At 39.3% G+C, this 17,554-nt stretch overlaps 1 protein-coding gene across 3 annotated transcripts in view; it reads left to right on the top strand.

Moving 5' to 3' along the window:
• The window catches only part of CSTPP1 (centriolar satellite-associated tubulin polyglutamylase complex regulator 1), an 83,427-nt gene that overhangs the window by 2,387 nt on the left and 63,486 nt on the right, over positions 1–17,554 (top strand). For all 3 annotated transcript variants that reach the window (XM_031593439.2, XM_031593440.2, XM_090140911.1), the window contains one exon: positions 7,931–8,033. In XM_031593439.2, coding sequence (XP_031449299.1) covers positions 7,931–8,033 — 103 coding nt within the window. The remainder of the gene's footprint in view (positions 1–7,930; positions 8,034–17,554) is intronic.

Here is a 17,554-nt window from a genome sequence, read left to right as displayed (position 1 = left end):
CTGAAATTGCTGCCCCAGGCTGTCACATAAGATATTCTTTGAGTCTCCTAGCTTGGATGGCACTCTTTTCTCTCCTGATCTGGAATGAGCAAGCTTCACCTAGCCTCTTTTCTGCCTTTTCTTTTCTCAACACCCAAAACAGGCCAAATGAACTGAGTGGCCAAAGTAGCATTTTGTGCTACTTGAGGTATTTATTTTTTTTCCCCTCCATTTGTAAAGGGCTTTTTTGTGTCCAGTTTGGATGCTAAGAGGACAATACACTCTAACATTCTAAGGAAAGTAGAAGGAGTTGTGAGTTAAAATAAAAATGAATCAGGCATTCACTCAAGATAAAAAATAACTGCAAATTTTTGGTACAGAGAAGTTCCTGGGAAATGCAAATCTCATGCCATAGTGACTGTGAGACAATAGGTAGAAGAACAGAGACAACTAGAATTCAGTTAATAGGAAAGGAGTTGAAGTCTGCAAAGATGGCAGGAAGGCTGCGGGGAAGAAGCTGTAACAAGGAGGATATTTAAAACAGCATTTTCACTGAGTAAACAATAGTTAGTGTTTGGGGATAGTGATGAAAATGTGTTTTACGTTTGATGGATGAGACTAGAGCAACAGTAGGCAAAATAAAGCTTATTTGAGAAACTTTTCCATGCCTTCCTCATTATGGTTTAATAACTGGTGATTGCTCCATTATTTATAACAGACTCAGAGCACTCAGTTTATTGTTCTACTCATGCAGCTGTCTTCTGAAACTTCAAATTGTAGATTTCCCCATCTTCTCTATTAAAAAGAAAATCCTGAAGATTATCACAAATTTCTGAGATTTTCCTCTGGAGTCTCCTCTCTATTCCCCATCTCCAGGATGTTGGATTTTTCTTCCTTTACCAGCATAAGGCATGTAAGAACATAAATATTCCATTAAGGAAATGCCTTATTGGTAAGGCATGGGGCTATTAAGTGCCAGGAACGTGGTCCTGTTTCCTCATCTCTCTTAGGCTTAACAAGTTGAAAGAACGCATTCACATTTTACAAAGCCAAGAGTAGCTTCCAGCAAAATACTTCAGTTGTGCAGCAACCTTGCATAGAACTGGGGTTTACCCTTCTGCTGGACAGAATTACTGAGTTAGAGAGTTCAAATGCACCCTCAACAAATTTGTGGGTGACACCAAGATGTGTGATGCAGGCAATGCACCCAAGGCCCAGTGATGGGATGCCATTCAGAGAGACCCAGAGAGGCTGGAGCAGTGGGCCCAGATGAACCTTATGAGGTTCAACAAATCCAAGTGCAAGATCATGCTCCTGGGTCCTGGCAATCCCCACTATCACTACAAGCTTGGGGGTGAAAGGATTTGAACACAGTCTTGCTGAAAAGGGCTTGAGGGTACTGGTGGATGGCAAGCTGGACATGAGCCAATGATGTGTGCTTACAGCCCAGAAAGCCAACAGTATCCTGGGCTGTATCAAAAGAAGCATGGCCAGCAGATGGAGGAAGGTGATCCTGCCCCTCTGCTCTGCACTGATGAGACCTCACCTGGAGTGCTGTGTGAGGCTCTCAGCAGCCTGATCTAGCTGTAGGTGTTCCTGTTCTCTGGTGTTGGACTAAATAGCTTTTAAACTCAACCCTTTCAGCTATAAAGATTCTATGATCATATGATTTTCTTTACCATCATATTCAATGTTTAGACTACTGTTACAATTGGAAAGTTTAGTGCACTGGAAGGACAATACAGGAACATAATAGCAAAGAGACCAGTACAGGTAGGATGGTATTTCACAGGAAAAGTAAAGAAAAGAAAAGTAAAGGTGCTCACCTGTCTCTGAAGATCTAGGCTTGCAGAAAGGACTCTGCAAGGGAGGGATCTCCAGTCAGGGACTCTTCCCTAGTGGCAGTCAGCCCTTAAATGAGGTTTAAGAGAGGTGCAGCCAGGCTCCTCCCCTTTTGGTCACATAGCTGAATTGCCTTCACCTGTGCTCCCAGGGCTGACAGGGTCCTTTCCCCAGGTGCTCAATCAGTGGTTCAAGCTGTGACTCATCTGTTCCCATACAGCTACACTTCTATCTAGGCACTGTGACAAATGTTGAGTCTCTTCATAGTAGAGACATTTGCCAGGCTTCTGAGGAGCACTTTATCTATGAGATGTTGTGGTCTAAAAAGAGAAAACAAAGCCTTTTCCTTTCTTACTCTTTTATATAAATAGGAGAGCTATAATGTGGAGGATGAATGACTTCCCTGCTCATGTGTTAAAGTTTGCTTGTATGGATGATAAGTTTGAATCTTCTTAGATTCAGTGTCATACTTTCTCCAACAGATTGCAGCTTCAAACCAAACCTGCTGTTATACTATAGGACATCTACCTTAACTTGATATCACGTGGAATCTGATCCTGAGTGAGGTAGACTTCCAGAACTGGAGAATATAGAGGCCTCTGTGTTTGAGTATGCATTGACAGGGAGCCTGTCAAAGGCTATCTAATGTCCTTGTAACAAGCCAGGATGGTCATTACTTCCACAATGTTAATAACATGCTGAATAAATTCAGACTGATTTATTTTTTAGGGGAAAAAAGCTCAACAATTGTGCAGTGAAGGGGTGGTGATGCCTAGCATCTGCATTGCATCTTGCAGGAGGTAGTTGCTGGCGGGACTTGGACAATGAAGACAGTCTCTGTGGGGTCTCAGGATGTGTGCACAGTGAAAGACTATAATGTCGTGGTTTGTGATTAATGTCTGATTAATTTTTTGAAAGAAATATTCAGTTACATATACATATACATATACAGTCACAACAAAATTACAAACTGAACCATTTCTCAATTTTTTGTTGAAAGTGATTTTGAATCTGTGAATATACAGAATACAATGTCTTGCCATTTAGCATGCATTCCTGAATAACTGTTCATGTCGCGCTCGTATCATAGTTTTATCTCTGGTATGGCGAGCTCTGCTTGCACTTTGCTACACATTCTGTCCTTTAATCTTGTTTTTTAGGGTTAATGGGAAATTATACTCCCAAGCTGTGAGGAACTATAGCTGTACAGTGATTTAGCTCTTAGGCTGGTTGGTTTTATTTACATACTTCTCTTGCTAAGTCCACTCCTTGGGGATACCTGAAGATGTGAAAAAGAGCATCCTGAAAGATCATCAGTGCTGAAAAGTCTCCTGGAGCTGATGCTGATCTGTTTTTGCAGTTTATACGCATTCTTATTACTCACATAATATTAGCTATAATTGTTTTTATGTTACTGTAGTTGTCTCTTTCTAATGTGCTTTAATACAGTGGGGCCCTTAATTAAGCTCTGATTTAGAATAAATTCTGGAAGTTACTTAGGAGCATATAAACTAGCAGCTAGAGATTTAAAAACACCACAATATTTCATGTACATTAAATCTTGTAATGCTCTTGGAATTCTGATAACTAAAATGAATTATAATGGTAATTGCATCAAAGAGTGTGTATTTTGAGCACTTTAGTTGAGGAGGAGGAAAATAATTAATAAAAATCAGTCTCATTATCCAGGAATTCCCACTCCTGATTTTTCAAAACATTCTGCTATGCCAGGAATGAAGCAGCCAACAAAAAAACACTCATTTACAAAGTAGATATTGCTCTGGTAGAGAGCTTGTGATCCATTAGAAGGCATCTCTCATGACAAGTTGAGCAATAATGTAGCTACCTGATTTGATGATTTGATAAATAAGACTCAACCTCTGCTCCAGGCTGTGGTTCTGCTGCTGCTTTAAACAAAGCATACCTGTTGACCTGTGCTGCTGATGTGTATTTTACTATCCTATATAAGTTTATACCAGTCTTTTTTCTGCTGGTGTATTGATCTTCAGGGTGAGGGTTTTTATTTTTATTTTTATTTTTATTTTTGTTTGATAGCTTTATTGGCTGCTTAAAAAAGGCAGATTTCTTGGAAAGAGAAGCTTCTTATTAACATAACCTTAGGGACATGTACCTAAGTTGTAAAGCCAGGTAACTAATATGCAAAAGTGGAGTGGTTAACTCCATCATGTTGCCATTGTGTGCTGAAAGGGATATTGTGCAACTCAAGGGAATGGCACTGCAGTACATGTAAGGTCTTAATCCTCACAACTCCTGAGTGCTGCTGGTAATAAAAAACTTACAAATACCCAACACTGTTACTTAAGGGTGGCATTAGTTTCCTTCCTCCTCCTGAATTTCTGACTTAGAGAATGTCAATGCATACATTCTGTTACACGTAGTAGTATTTTCCTTTTCCTTCAAGACTTTCCTCAAATATCAGTACTTGTTCTTAGAATATTTTTAGTCAAACCTACAAATTACCAGGACTGTTTGTTCTTGTAAGAAGAAACAAGTAATTCATTGGCTTATAAAAGGACAATTTTTACTATTTTAAATACAAACGTAAAAATAATTTGATACAGTTAAAAGGAATCAGTTGGGGTTGTGTAAACTATTGTAATGGAGAATGTAGGGATTGTGAACAGAGTGTGGATGTATTTCTTTGTCTGCCTTTTACTTGTAAGCTGGAGGAAACTCATATGAGCCGATCAGGCCATGCTTGAATTGAACAGCCAGCATTCAACCTTGAATTTGGTTTTGAGCCAAAGGGCATTAATTCCAAAATGCACTTTGAACCTGGAGCGAGTGAGTGATGGTGGGATGTTGGTGTGTGAGTAGAGTGGCAATGCCATCAGTGCCATTCTCTCAAGTGCTGTGGTAGTTGATTTTGAGAGTGCTATGTTGTATGTATTGCAATAGATTGTGCAGACTCCAGGTGTAATGTCACCACTAGTGGTTTCATGATAAAAATTAAGCTATTCTGTGAAAAGATACCTACTTAGCATCATGTCATTGGCTGCCAAAAGACTGTTCTCTGAACTTCATGCTGTTCTATCTCTCTGAGAGGTGCCTGGCGGTTTTTAGGTCTGGCAACAAGAAGGGGTACCTACCAAATATGTGTGGCAGGCATACTTGGTTCCATTTTGGGGTAGTTGCATGGGATTTCAAGTTTAGTAAAGGTGTTGCATGGTCCATTAACTTGGAGGATTTTGTATGAGTAAGGAGGAGAGCTGTAGGTGGAATAAGCCATAAACAGTAAATGATGAGGATAATGTGTGTGGAAAGTGCAGTAAACTGGAATTCTATCAGAAAGACAATGAATAGAAAGGTCAGGTTGTAATTGTAGCATTTTGTGAGCATTTAAGCTTTCCATTCTGATTTGGACATGTTGCTTTATTGCCAAATTGGCCTAAAAAATAGGAGCAGCATCTGTACCAATACAGCATTAACTCCCTGAATTTTCAAAGAGTTTGAAACAGTATGAAAACCTATGAATCATCATGTTTATTTTGCATTGGACCCTGTGGATTTTTAACTTTGCACTTACGTAAATAGGTAATGTTGCCATATAGTTCCAATGTTTGTTATGGAAAGTACCCTTTGTATAAGTTATGGCACTAATGTTTTGCTATAACTAGACCCCTGGCATTTCATTTTGTCTCTCTGGCCTGCTAGAACCTGCCCATAAATTTATTTTTTCTGTCTTTTCTGTGTAGGATAGAGTTGGTTGGGCTACAAAACATACTGCTTGTACCACTCTGGATATCAGCAGCCAGAAAACAGGAAGCCAGAGCTGAAATTTGATTTGGCAGTGTGAACCATGCTACCTGGGAAAGAGCACAGCAGTTGAAGAGTCAAGGAGAGAGGATTCTTAAGTAGATTGCAAGTGCTATTTTTTTTTAGCTTCCTTGCTAATAGTCTTCTTCCCTCCCCCACTTCCCTATGTGCCTTTTGGGAAATAAGGACAGACAATCTTTGCCAGGATCTTGAGACCATGCAACAAAAAGTTTAACGAATGTCCATTTTCCAGTGACAGTATTCATCAGTGACCCATACATATTTGTGTGCAATTTTAAGGGTGTCAGAAATGTCTGAAATTCTGTGTTGAATGATAATTTATTCTCCAGGAGCAGACTCAAAGGTATTTGTTAGAGAGGTCAGTCTTACTGTGATATGTAGCTCTGTGGGGACCATGCCTGTTTACTCCTTTAGGCTTTTAGGGGAGAGGTTAACGACTCTAAAGAAGTGGAATAACAAAAATACGTGTTTCACTGATAGAGACTCTTCTACAACAGGAAGTGTATACATCCCCATAAAGTTTAGAAAATGGTTTTGCAGTTGAGTAGGAACATATTGCAGACTGAGAGAAGTGGAAGCCTCTTTGCTACTGTGGTTTCCTGTCTTAATCTGGTACTGCTGACAGCTCTAGAGGGGCCTGGGAAGATGTTTCTGGGTGCAAGATGGGCTACATAATGAAGAGGGAAGAAGGATGGGCTGAAATAAAGTTACCCAGCTGCTGTTATCTTAAGACTGTGACTGAGCTGCACGACTCATTCCTCCCTCGGGGGACACAGGTGCGCAGAGCTATTTTTCTTTAATCACTCACATAAATTAAATTTATTCCTTTGCATTAAAATAATTAAATAAAGCTACGCCCTGTATCTTTTAGTGCCAGACAATATCTTTGAACCTTTGGCTCACCATTTTGCTATCAGCTGCAAGGTGTTTTCCAGGGTGTGCTTAACCAATTTTACCATTGTCCTAAAAAATGTTCTAGTCAGAGAAATCCCCTGATAGCAATCGATGTTCATACATACTTTTAATCACTATATCCACTGGGAATAATCATTTCCGGGCCTCTCTTGAAGCCCACCTGCCCCACACTAAGATGAAAGGGACTTCCATGTTGTGTATCAAGTGGCACAGGCTTGATGCCTACCAGGATATTAAGCACAAATTAAAATGGTTTGAAGAATATTGATGTGGGTCTGTGGTTGGCCAGTTGCTAGTTGAGGGGAGTGATGCTGCCAAGTCTGGAACAGATTGGCAAGGAGCAAGAACAGCCTTCGCCTTTCCTATATCCCCTAAGGGTTTTCTCCTGCTCTTTTTAGGACACGACACTACTTGCAAAGGTGCAGTACCATACGTGTTTAGGATGGAGGTGTGTGCTTTGGGAACAGGGCTTGTGTGCTTTCCAGGTTAGGAACAATTTTCCTGGGTTCGTTGTGACTTGTTTTCTGATTGTTGAACTTGTAGGTTTGGAAAGTCTACTGCTTGCTAGCTGGTGCATCACGCCAGACTCAGTTCTTTGTTCCTCCGAGTTGATTTCCAGCCAAGAACATCAAAGGCACTCAGTGGCAAATCTGTACTGTTTCCTTCCTGGCAAATGCTTGATTTCGGCAGCCTGCTCCCCACAGAAGCAGCAAAATGGTTTGTCTTGTACAGTCTTACTCAGAAGACTTACTAGTGTGGTTGGGTACTGGCAGATCTGTCTCTTCTGAAACCTCCTCAGATTTGGTCTAGGCAGTTACTTGGGACTGATTGTTGAGCAGTATAAATCTCTCCTGGCAATGAGACCTGTTCCCTACCTGCCACTCCAAGAACATTCATTGATGCTTGTGTGGCAAGGGATGTACTTTTATGTGCACCTTTAGGAAAAAAACTTTACAGAACAACCATAAAGCTACTTGGCTTTGGTAAGCAGGGAGGGGCAGGGAACACCTACATCTCTACAACAGCCTCATTGATCTAGCATTGGCGATTTATATATGAAAGATGGCTGTGACTCAGAAGAGATGAAGACTTCCTCTTGGATCAGCATTTTCCAGCATGGCAGTCTCACAGCTCTGTCTCTTCTTCCTTCACTTGCAGAATCTCAAAGGATTTGAAAAAGGGTCCATACTGTTAATGACTAACTGTGTAGTCAGGAAAGACAGCAGGATTTAGGTCAGGAGTTCTGCTATATGAATCTGGGGGAATAAAACCTCTGCTCTCTAAATGAGGGATCTCATTGGCTTGTTTTGTAAGGCCTCAACAGGGTTGGTCTGGCTCTGGGCTTTTCAGGCTCCTTGTATTCTAATTTCTGTCTCTTACTGTCTTTTATTTGCAGCTCAAAGGCATGTCCTCACGTACATGGAGGATGCAGTGAGCCAGCTGCTGGAGAACAGAGAAGATATTAGTCAGTATGGCATTGCCAGGTTCTTCACTGAATAGTAAGTACATCAGGACACTGCCAATAGGGCCAGCCTGAGAGAGGCTTTTGGAAACAGGCAGGGTACATGGAGAATGGAGCTGGACACATGCTGATTATGTTGTGAATGCTAGATTTCACTGGGTTAGCCAAGGGCTGCCTGAGTACGTCTCAGAAATGTGCATGGGTTTTCGTTCAGTTCGGTCCTCTCCTGTTACATTCATGTGAAGCAGGCACTTTGAGAAATGAAGCCTTTAAAAGCATATAGAAAACCAAACCCTGCTTGGCTTAATCAGAGCTGTTAGCCAGTTTCAAAAGCAGGGATTGTTTCTGGTTTCAGCAGTGCTTATTCTTTCTTTTTCTATTTGGATTCAAACTGTTTTGTCCCCTTGTGTAATTGTTATCATGCTGAATGCTTTAATAGAATATCTGTTGCTCTCCCACAACCTGCCTAAGTCCTTAAAAATGAAAACAATTATTAGCACAGTTAATCTTTTCCTACTAATTTGGGAAGTTTTTGGTTTTGTTTCTTTTTTTGGAGGGGGGAGTTGAAACTGTGTGCTGATCTCCAGTGTTGTTGATGTTGACTCAGCCAATCACTGCATGTTTTGCCAACTTGATGTCTTACACAATGTTTAAAAGTCTTCCGGCAGCTTCATTAAAAAATCTGTTGGTAATGGGTGTGCTTGCAGTTGGTATGCTTCAGTCCGTCTTCTAATGCCCATTTGAAAATCTGCTTGCTTGCTTCTTTTCCTGTTAAATTTTTCTTGAGGCTAATGACTGTGCAGAGCAATTCACAGAAATCTCTGTACTATAGCTGTGGAAGAGGATTTCATTGCACAGGAGCAGCTTGCTTTCTGGGATAACCAGGACATTGTTGGTTTATTTTGTTTGTTTTTTACTGAAGTATGATCAGATGGATCATCCGACCTCCAAATGAGATCTAACTTCCTACTTGAGCTGTCTGGACAACTTAGGTTATATTTTTTATCCCCATGCGTATTTTAAACTTAGAGATATCTGAGATTCTCTCTGGTAAATTAGTAACTAAAATAAATTATGCAGGAAATCTGAGTGGAAATTCCTAAAGCTTTTTTTTTTTTTTTTAAATATATTTTTATACTGAGACAGAGTAACATGCTGCTTGAGGCCAGCGTGGTTTTGACCATGCTTGGCAGAGGAAGTAAGATACGGGCCATCTTGCTACATCTTTTATATAACAGATCTTGTAGGTAGATGGCACTGTAACAAGGAAATATGGTTTTTAGCACCACCTTAGCTATTCTGCTCTCAACAAATTAGTAAGAAGAGATTATCTGTGCTAATAATTATTTTCATTTTTAAGAACTTATGCAGGTTGCGGGGGAGCAAGAGACATTCTATTAAAGCATTCAGCATGATAACTCAGCTTTGGCTTTAAAGGAATCATTCCAATTACAAAATGCAACACTTTTGTGTAAAAATGCCTTTATTCTGTAGAATTAAGAAGAATCAAACAGCTAACTGAAGTTGTCTCGTTCTACTGTTAATCTTACTCTGTAGCTATAACTGGAGTAAAAATTGACTGTAAAAGACCTTCAAAATCTATTTTAGAATAGATAAAATATTTGGTACTACATGAGTTTTACAGGGATATTTATGTGTATGTATATGTGTACCTATATGTATATATGTGTGTATGTACATGTATATATATGTAAGTATATAAAGATTTTGTCTATAAAGTAGCCTGAACTCAAAATGCATTCCCTTTCTGTAGACTACAAAGATATAAAGATTAAAAAATAAAAATCAATGCATAGTATCTGGAATGCAAGTCTTATTGCACAAATAAATAAACAGTACACTTCCATGATGTGAGCAAGTTGCAGTGCTAGTAGTCATTGTTAAGTGATGGTTGTAGAGAATGAATCACTGGCAGTAGTTATTGGGGACAAATAAAGATACAATCTTGTGCACTTGATATGACTGGAAATCATGATGCTCCATCTGATGCAGGTGACTTTCCACAGAAGTAATACTGAGATTAATCAGCTCAACAAATAGTAAACAAGTGCTTAAAAATAAAGAGCACTGCTGTAGTGAACTCCACCCACATCAAGGTTTGTTTACCAGGATTGAAAGCAAGGTGGCTCTGCAATACCCAGTTGGAATTGTTGTTCAGGCATCTATCCAGACTGGATTTGGCTTTCAAGTTGACACCTCAGGATGTTTTCTAAACCTTTGTGCATATGTACTTCAAAAGTTAAATAGTGGTCAAAGAAGTCTTCCATGCTTACTTTAAACTGCCCACACTGCTTCTCTGCAATATTTCTTCCTTCATCATGGCCTGATAACTATTTTCACTTCCTATTCCTGTTCTGCTTCTGAAAGAATAAATAGTAATACAAGATCATTTTAACAAACAGAACTGTGAGCATAGAGCACAACCCTGTGATGGACTTAGCTTATGTTTTTCCCAGTTACTTTCAAATATGTGAATTTCTAAACCAGCTCCATTCACACTGAACATTCCATGGAGCCTCTTATTTCCTGAAAGATGGGAATAGACTACATTTGTTTGTTTGTTTCACAAGTAATAAAGAACTGGTCACTCACTTTTTCCTTTTGTGATATGGGTGGAATTTAGCAGATGGCATTGCGTCCAAGACCCAAAGCACAAACAGCCTTAGTAATTCTGAGAGCTGTGAAACTCCTAGCATGTGAAGTGTATGAAGCTTTCTTTGAAATGAAGAATAAATGATCACAAATACAGACGTAGATAGAACAGGAAGTTTCCCAGAGCTTAGTGGTAAGCTCTTACTACCCAGTGGAACTGTACTTGTCTACCTGACTGTCAGCGTTTGTTCAGACTGTGCTTTGAGAACTCCATTGGCTTGTACTGCTCTGTCAAGCAAATCAACTTGATTTAATCTTAATACCTTAGTACTCAAAGAAAACTTGTGAGATTCCTAAGGTTTGTGTGCACTGTTCCAATGTTTTGCTTGTTCCATGTTATTCTATGGAAGAGGGTTGGCATGCCTGCATTTAGAAGCGTGCTATTGCGATTTAAGACAAAGGGACTTGTTGAGGTGTCTGATTTTTTATATTGTTCATTCCTTGCTCGTGTTTACTTACAATTAGAGACTAAGCCCAGAATTCAGCAAGCTAGCACGAAGACCCACATACGTAATTTTTTTTAAAGTGTGTATGGGATAAAGTAACACAACTTCTGTAGCTTTGCCAAGATAATGAAGTTTGTGTGTCAAGTATGGGTTCTACATATTAACTCTTTTTAGAGGGTACACTGTACAATAGCACCCCATGCACCCCTGATTCATCACAGAGGGATAATCGTGGCTACCTATCATGTCTCTATCATGGACTGCAGTGCCTTGCCTTACTGTGAGTCACTTGAAAACATTGTACAGTTATAACAGCTATTTTATAGGTGATCATTAAGAAAAGATTCATTCTGTTGGGATTTAGCTTATCTGAGTGAAATTTCAGAGTTGAAAAACTATGTGTTCGTACATCTCTCTATGTACGGATCAAGCTGGAAGAGTTTTTGCAGGCAATAAGTTGTTCCTAGTTCAGGAAATGAAGCCAGTTATGTATTCCACTGCTATCCACAGCCGAGCAGTAAGATTGCTGATTGCAGAGGGCTGACCCTCATCTTTACAGCTCTCCTTCCAGAATATTTTTAGCCTTCAAGGATACTTTTTTTCTCCCACTTTATTCGGTTGTTCATTTGTCCCAATCATGTGGACATCTGCTTTCAATCTTGGGAGTTCTTTGAGGCTTCTCTCATCTGACTCACTCCTGACTCTTACAAGAATAAGGCTCAGTCACCCTTCTGCCAATTAATCCACATCTTTTACCTAAAAGAGTAAAATTGTGCCTCTCTCAGGACTGGTTTGGATTTTATAGATTTGCTGAAATGCTACTAGTGTTCGTTCATTGCAAACCCAAGAAATCTCTGCTTTGCTTTTGAATCTCCATGAAATGCAGACTCTTGAAAGCTCTTTGTGTAATTACAGACTAATGCTGCTTTACTTCTTCCAACCTAAATTCTGCGCCAGCGTATCTTAAAGGGACATGATCCTCCTATACATTATTTATCATCCTGTTTTCTTGATTATTCCTGTACTGAAGAAAAAGAGGGCCCCTGTGCTAATGCATTTGATCACTCAGTGGGAATGTGCATTGTGTCCTACTTTAAATTCTCTGGGATCTTAAAGGGAAGCTGTGTGTTTATTTCACTTTAGCTGGAAGAAACAGGAAAAAACTGTCCTTGACCAAAAGACTTTCAATTAGTCATTTTTGTTTTTTTTGTTTTTTTCTTCTATGGTAGTAGTTTGCTTGAAACTTTCTCTCCCACTTTGCAGGTAGATACCCTACTCTGTCCAATGCTCTTCTAAAAGAGCAAAAGAGTTTTTGGTGTTTTTTTTTTTTTTTTTTTTTTTTTAAATATACTTCTCCCAGAACACTTCTTGTTTTCCTTTGTTTATGGCGAAATGTTTTCCTGTCTATGTGCCAATTGCAGGATGATTGAGAAAGACATCTTACTGTCTGCTTGCAGATGCATCACTACCTCCATTGGGATCTGTGCATACTGATTGATGTCCAAGATCCCCTTTTTCTGTATGGGATTTTTCATCTGGGTCTGACTTGAAGTATCCCTGCTGGATCTTGTTCACATTTGTGTGCTTTCTGATGTCAGTTTTGATAAGTTATCTACAATGTGCTTGTTCATTGGGAATGGTGGTAGACACTGCATTTAAGTCCTTTAGAATAGATTTTTAGTTTAAAATGCAGGTCTGCACTGTGCAGAGCACTATTTTGCACAGAGGAACACTTATTTAGTTCAGAGTAACAGGATTGGTAGTGCTGTATTGCTTGAGATCATTGGATAGAAAGTTTTGAGAAGTATTAGCTTATATTAAAGAAGGTACCTCGTTTTGTCCTGCTCCCCTACATTGGCTAGGACCATTTGTTCAACTCACTCCTTAGGGGCTACTGTGATACTGCTCTTTTGGCTTAATCTGGCAATAGCAGTGACACCAACTTGTTTAGTCTTGTACTTCTACGTTATGATACCTAGATGAATCTGTAGGGGAAACAATGTCCTCTTGTTTAAAATGGTCTCCATACCCTTGGGGAATGGAAGAGGCAGAAGGGAAGGGCCGGAAATGGGACAGATGGGATGCCTGTGAGAAATAAGCCACTCATTGAAGGCAATGCTGAATGACAACTGGAAATAAGCTGAATTATCTGCTTATAAAGAGGAGAGATTCTTCTTAGAGCTATCTTAGAGCCACTTTTTTTTTTTTTTTTTTGCGTTTCTGCGTGTGTGTGTGTAGGTCTTATCATCATCATCTTGCTGTCATCTGCACTGTATCTTTCTTCTTTTCATTGTAACTTATTCTGTCTTGTTTGCAAGGATAGTATGAGCTTGTCAAGACAGAAGTTATTATTGTACTGCGTGTACTTTACAGCATCCAGCACTGTAGAACATTTACAACTGTACAAAGTGTGGAGGCATAAACAAGAGAAATAGTGAGTAGGTCCTTAGGGCTTTGCAAGTTGTACTGTATTCCCTTTTTGAGAGACAGAGCCCAGTTGAGTGAATTTCTTGATAAGAATGGGGGGGAGAGGTGGTGTGTGTGTTTTTTATTTCCCCCCCCCTTTTTTTTTTTTTTTTTTTTTTTTTTTTTTGAGGAACTTTCATCCGGGAAGCAAAAATTCTTTCAGATATTTACAGCAAATGTTGATATGCTCTCTAATACTATTTTTGAAATAGATGTTATACTTTGCTTATTCTTCAAATACTTCTTCAGAACTTCAGAACTTCGCAGTTGTTTTGCTTTGGAGAGAAAGAATCAAAATGATCACACTTGGTGCAAGACTGTTGTGAGCCATGTGATAGGGATGAATTTGCTGCTGTCAATGGCCCAGCCGTGAAGGAGCTCTTTGGGCTGAGAATCTCAGCTGGGATGACATGCTTGATGGCTGCTGACAGACTCTTACTTGAGATTTGTCGATCCCTGTGGCACTGCATAAGAGTGCTGTCTGCATCTCCTTTACTCTTCAGTTATCGTAGAGAGAGAATAAATATGTGCATTCTGAGGGACAGTGCTCATGCCAGAAACTCTGAGGAGATTTTGCAGCTAACGTGAATAAGTTCCTCAGAGAGGCATTTTGAATGTCTATTTCTGGAGAACAGATGCATTTGCAGGACTGAGTTTGGTGATAAATCTTTCTGGCAATCCTGTAGTAATTGCATATCTCTACACTTACAGATGTGTGGCTGATGGACACAAAGCCTTTCCGCTGAGGTCCATTTGTTGCTTTCCAATCTTGCCCCTACAGAGAAGTATCAGAATAGGAGAGCCTTTCTTTTATAACTTAACTTTCTCTGGCCCATAGCAGAAATGGGAGTTCAGTACCACCAGCCTGCAGTGGAAGGGGTGTACATTTTGTATGATTGTCTGTTATTTTAAATTAGATGAATTTTGTACAGAGCCTGTAGATTGCCTGTAGCTTGATGTTCTTATTATAGGTGGTTTTTTTTGTTTGTTTGTTTTGTTGTTTTTTTTTTTTAATAGCAGAAACAGTATTAATATCTTCATCTTGCCAGCAGGTTCTGTGAAGTCTTTCTTTTCCCAGAGTTGTTTCTTTGTAACAAACATTGCAACAAGTCCTAGCGTGACAAATATGTTGATTGGGATGGCTGCTATTGAGTAAACTGCTGGAAAAAAATGCATATATTAACAGGAATAACACACTCATCCTCACTGTAGTTTGTACATGTTGCAAATATATTAGAAAATGTATTGATTTTTTTCCCCCCCTGCATACATGAGAAGTTTACAGGAGAGCAGATGCTTGGATGAATCTAATCCCTTATAAAGAAAACAGAGGGGAAAAATCTAAAAGAAGAATTTTTGGTAGTAAGACGAACAAATTTATAAAGTTTGTAGTTAGAAGAGCAAGTTGAATGTAGGAGGCAATATTTACTTTTAATGAGGTATTCAGTAATGTACTCCACACAGGAAATGTATAATACTGTTGTGGTGACAGGAAAACCTAGAGAACTTGCCATAACATACAAATGTTAGCACTTGATATCAGCATCTTGGCAACAGAGGATAGTTCTCCATGGATAAGCCTCCATTTCTAAATAGCCAAACTGCAGTGTGCTCTTGCTACTTGAACAGAGACAACTGCAATTTCTGTATGCAGTGTGGTGCAAATATGATGTTTCAAGTATGTATTCACTGTGTATCAATGCTGTCTTTACTTGCTTTGTTCCTATTGCTTTCCATAATGGAAATTATATGTTTGCAATTTTTGTCAGAATAACAAGGAGAAATAGGCCGACTGCCTTACAGAAGACCTTTCTGTGTAGTTGGGTATGTCTCTATTCCTTCTTACAACCTTGAATGCTGAAAGGCAACATGGTTGCCATAGAGTTGTGGTGCCTCCAGTGATCATTAAAGTCAGTTGCATATAGGAAGGGTTGGTAAGTAATAACACTGGAGAAAAAAAAAAAAAAAAAAAAAACATTTGAAATTTTTCAAAAGATGAAGTCCAGAAACCTGGCAAATTGTAAAAGTGTTAGGGCTACACATATCTGTGTTAACTGGTGTTTGTGCCCTTTCTCTGTGCTATGTTTGAATGCACTATCCTTTGTCTGTTTTTAGTTCATAATTCTGTTTATGCTTCCAAACTTTCAGTGTTTTCATTGTTATAAATATTGCTAATACAGATTTGAACATGCATACGTGATCCCTGGAAGTTAATTTCAAATTATTTTTACACACTTCAAATGTGTAAATTTGTTCTTGAAACAAGTCTGAATAATTTAGGGAGCAATTGAAATAGACAAGATACTACAGAATGCTGAAAACTGGTCACTTTCATCTGGATTAGAAGGTAACAGAGAAGTGATTTTACTTGGTATGCCCTGTTTGTGATACAGTTTTCCTACTTCATCAGTCCACTTGAGCTGTCTGCATTCAGCAGCACAGCAAAAGAGATGTGTAAGTCATTGCAGCTCCTAAGAACATCTTTAATGAGCCTCTTGTGTGTGAGCTCTTTCTGGTTATTTTGCCATAACTTATCACTTGAATATTTCATATCGATCATCATGTCCCTTTTTGGATGAGTCTTTTCATTTTCTTTTTTCTCCAACTATCTATTGTTGTTCCTATACCCATGGTAGATGACAGTTACTTCCTTTTCCCTGTTTTGGCATTTCTGATCATAAATCTCTGCTCTGCTTTAGTTTGAATTCTTATAGAAGCAGAAGGGTCCTTCAGTTGAAATCTTATATTGTATGTCTTCCAGTGAGGAATGCTCTGGAACTGAGCTCAGTGTAATGCTAAGCAGATAGTCAATGTGGAGATTGCTGTTTGACAAACATCTTTCTCCATCATTCTGGAAAACGGCTTATTTGTGCTTACTGAGTCACTCTCAGTGTTGGAATATATAGGGAGGAAAAAACTGAGACAAATAGCAATTTATCCACAGCAGATGTACTGGGTCTATTTACAGTCTTTTGTGTACAATCTGCAATGTGTATATAAAGCAGTAATCTCTTTTCATACTTGGTCACTAGCTGTAAGAATTGAATTTCCTGCAGCTTCTGTAAATGTTTTGAAGAAAATTGTTTTACTAACATGGAATTGGCACCTGGAATTCAGTGGAAATGCAGTAGAACATAGAAGCTTTAGAAAAGCGTAGTAACATAGAAAATTTGGTAACTAATAGTAATGTAGCCCCCAGTACAAAAAAGACAGGGAGCTGTTGGAGAGGGTCCAGAGGAGGGCCACAGAGATGATCAGCACCTCCCCTACGAAGACAGGCTGAGGGAGCTGGGCTTGTTCAGCCTGGAGAAAAGAAGACTGCTGGGTGACCTCATTGCAGCCTTTCAATATCTAAAGGGAGCCTACAAACAGGAGGGGAATCAACTCTTTGAAAGGGTTGATAACTGCAGGATGAGGGGAAATGGCTTTAAGTTGAGGGAGGGGAGATTTAGGTTGGATGTCAGGGGGAAATTCTTTACTATGAGAGCTGGAACAGGCTGCCCAGAGAGGTTGTGGATGCCCCATCCCTGGAAGTGTTTAAGGCCAGGTTGGATGGGCCCTGGGCAGCCTGGTCTAGCATTAAATGGGAAGGTTGGTGACCCTGCGTGTGGCAGGGGGGTTGGAGATTCATGATCCTTGAGGTCCCTTCCAACCCTGGCCATTCTGTGATTCTGTGATTCTGTCTTTACTTTACAAGGAATTTACAAGGAATAAGTAATAGTTTAATCCTTACCTGCAATTAATTTTTTTTTAATATGCTATTTTCTCCAAGAATATTTTAGACGTCTCAAGGTGTAAGAGAACCACTGCTGAATATATGTTGACTTCAGCATTAACAATACCCTTCTCTGTGTTACTAACTATTTATTGAAGCATCTTGCTGTGAGTCTAGATTATTATATATGCATACAGGAGATCAATTTCAGAAGAATACTTGGCTTTTATCTAAGTAGCTTGCTCCAAAAGAAATGCC

Source organism: Phasianus colchicus, chromosome 5 (assembly GCF_987193195.1).
Source record: "Phasianus colchicus chromosome 5, bPhaCol1.hap1.1, whole genome shotgun sequence".
In the NCBI taxonomy this organism is placed as follows: Eukaryota; Metazoa; Chordata; class Aves; order Galliformes; family Phasianidae; genus Phasianus; species Phasianus colchicus.
This window is presented reverse-complemented; position numbering and strand designations above follow the sequence as displayed.